Genomic DNA, 3,015 nt, shown 5'->3' with positions numbered 1-3,015 from the left:
TTGAGGTAGGGTCTCCCTGTAGCCCCAGCTGGCCTGGAACTCACTATGTAGACCAGGCTGGCCTTGAACTCACAGAGATCCTCCTGCCTCTGCCTCCCGAGTGCTGGGAGTAAAGGTGTGCGCCACCATGCCCGGCTTTATATCTTTTGTTTTGTGTCCGGGTCTTCATATGTAGTCTATACTGGCCTAGAATTCTTGTTGCCATCAGCTGCCTTAGTACTGAGATTATGTTTTGTACCACCATGCCTGTCAGGTTAGCCATGTCCTTTAGTAATGTAGTATTTTCAGTTAAATTATATGGAAAGTTGGAAACTTCTGGAATGTTACCCTTTTAATGACTTATTTTCATGTTCATACTATTCAGGACATACTTTCTGGTGCTGGGTGTTGAGCCTAGGACCTTGCCCAAGCTAAGCCCATGCTTTGCAACTTAGCTGTACTCATAGTTTCAGAAAGCACTTCAATAGCTGTATTCATTGATTTACATTTAGTAGGCAAGAAAATAAAAGTACTCAAGATGCTGAAGATAATGAGGAAGTGGATGAGGAGGCTGATGATGGTCCATTGTTGGTTCCTCGAGTAAAAGTGGCGGAAGATGGTTCTATTATTTTGGATGAAGAAAGGTGAGTTAGAAAGGGAGTGGAGAGGGAGGGAGGGAAGGAGGGAGGGAAAGAGAGGGAAGTGATACTCTTTTTAAAGGAACAGATGTGCTTGTCTAAGGAGAGATTTGGTTTCTGAATCTGTCATCACTTTTGACCCCCATGGTTTATATCATGAATGCTGTGAACAGAAAAGAGCTAAACTAATTTGTAATTTTTACAAATTTTGTATGAGAAGATGGTATTGCTATAATATTATTTATTAACCTAGCATTTTTTTGCTAACTTTGCTGTTGAGTCCAGTGCTTGACCTAATTGTGTACTGTCTCTCACCAAGACAGATTTCTAGCATTGACTCAGTCTTGAAGTTGGTATTTAGATTTTCAACCTTCTTAATTAATTTCACATTTTGGTGCATGATGATACTTAACAGATTGAGTATGCAATAAAGCATAGGTATAACATCAGTTATAACATTAAATTTCTCAGCTTTAGCATTGTGCAATCATTCTAAAGTATGTGTTTTTAAAGAGATCAGTTAATAGAGAGGAATAGAAGTTTTGAACAGTTTAATTACTAAAAACTTATATAGTATTTAATTTTGACTATAATAAAACAAATGTACTGCCACTTATAATAATAGTTTTTATGTGTGATGATGATTTTACAAGTCGTTAATAGCTGAAAGCATGACCTAGGAGACCCATGGAAATCAACAAAACAAAATAATGTATGCTAGCACATGCCTGTATTCTCAGCACTTGAGAGGTGGAGGCAGGAGGATCGGCAGTTCAAGGCCATCCTCAGCTGCATAGAAAGTTCCAGGCTAACCAGGGCTACATAAGACCCTGTCTTAACAAACAGAAAAGGCCGTAGAACAGTTATTTTTTAGGTGATTTAAAGATATTTTGTAATGTTGCATTCTTAAAGATCTTAAAAATAGGTTCACATTTATTCCTTCCCCTGAGGAATCACGTTTTAAGTGGAAACTAACATGTTTGAAAAAATATATTTATTTCAAATTTATATTACCATTTTTTCCCAATATACATTATACTTTTACTACTACCATGGTAAATTAGAATACAGCTATTTAAATCCGTTTTACTGTTGGTTTCCTTGTTTTTAGAGTGACTATTTGAAAATGTGTTTCTTTCAGTTTAACTGTAGAAGTTTTAAGGACAAAAGGCCCCTGTGTTGTGGAAGAAAATGACCCTATATTTGAGCGTGGCTCGACAACTACATATTCCAGCTTTAGGAAGAACTATTATTCAAAACCATGGTCAAATAAAGGTAACCAATTTTTATTAGGTCTTCTTTTGCTTATTTTAAACTAAGTGAATTATATTATGGTTCTGATTTAAATCAGACTTTCCATAAGTGAAATGTTGTTTTCTATTCATTTAATTTTATTGGTCCCTCATACTCCCTCCCCACACTGTGTATTTGACTTTTTCTTTCTTTTTTTTAAATTTTTTTATTTTTATTTATTACTTTTACGTGTATGACTGTATTGCCTGCATGTGTATGTGAGTGCACCCATGTCATGCAGTGCTTGAGGAGGTCAGAAGAAGGCGTCAGATCCCCTGGAACTGGAGCTGCAGATGGTTGTTAACCACCATGTGGGTGTTGGGAATCAAACCCATGTCATCTGTAAGAGCAGTTAGTGCTCTTAACTTCTGAGCCATCTCTTCAGCACTGCATCTTTTTATTTTTAAGAATTAGCTTTTTGGTCATTTTGTCTGGAATCTCCTATCAAATTCTTCTATAAAAGAAACACAATTTAAATGGGTAATTTCCTTATTCATGGTGATTGTGCCTTTGGAGCTTTCTGTTCCCAATATTTCCTAATGGCCAGGATGTTCTACTTTAGATAACTTTTTTACATGTATTTTATTTATTATTTTTATTTTATGTGTTTGAATGTACTACCTGCATGTGTGTACCTGTACCTGTGTTGTGCAATGCCTGTGGAGGTCAGAAGAGGGCATTGAATCCCTTGGAACTGGAGATACGGATAGTTGTTACTTACCTTCCATGTGGGTGCTAGGAACCAAACCTGGGTCCTTTGCAAGAGCAGCCAGGCTTTTAACTGCTGAGCCATCTTTCCAGCCCCTAGATAACATTTTATAATAAAGTTCTGTAAGTAAAAATTATGGAATTAGCCAGGAACAGTGGTACATATCTATAATACCAGTGTTCAGGAGGCTGAGGCACTAGGATCGGGAGTTTGAGGCTAGCCTAGTTTAAAGAGGCCTTGTCTCAAAAAATATATATACACAGTACTTGTTTCATAGAGGTACTTACTACTTGCCTTTTAGTCTAAAAACAATAGAGTTTTGGGGGGAAATTAAAAAAAATTATTTTTATTTTTATTCATTTATTTTTTGAATGAATAAATCCTTTTATATATATA

General features: G+C 36.3%; 1 protein-coding gene across 2 annotated transcripts in view; it reads left to right on the top strand.

The window, feature by feature from the left end:
• Bdp1 (B double prime 1, subunit of RNA polymerase III transcription initiation factor IIIB) overlaps nt 1-3,015 on the top strand; it is a 117,541-nt gene that overhangs the window by 10,794 nt on the left and 103,732 nt on the right. For both annotated transcript variants that reach the window (XM_008838483.3, XM_008838482.3), the window contains exons 5-6: nt 492-623; nt 1,759-1,892. In XM_008838483.3, the coding sequence (XP_008836705.1) occupies nt 492-623; nt 1,759-1,892 (266 nt within the window). The remainder of the gene's footprint in view (nt 1-491; nt 624-1,758; nt 1,893-3,015) is intronic.

The sequence above is a fragment of the Nannospalax galili genome, unplaced genomic scaffold (genome assembly GCF_000622305.1).
Source record: "Nannospalax galili isolate Female #2095 unplaced genomic scaffold, S.galili_v1.0 scaffold898, whole genome shotgun sequence".
In the NCBI taxonomy this organism is placed as follows: Eukaryota; Metazoa; Chordata; class Mammalia; order Rodentia; family Spalacidae; genus Nannospalax; species Nannospalax galili.
The sequence above is the reverse complement of the archived record's forward strand: the minus strand, read 5'-3'. Positions and strand labels throughout refer to the sequence as shown.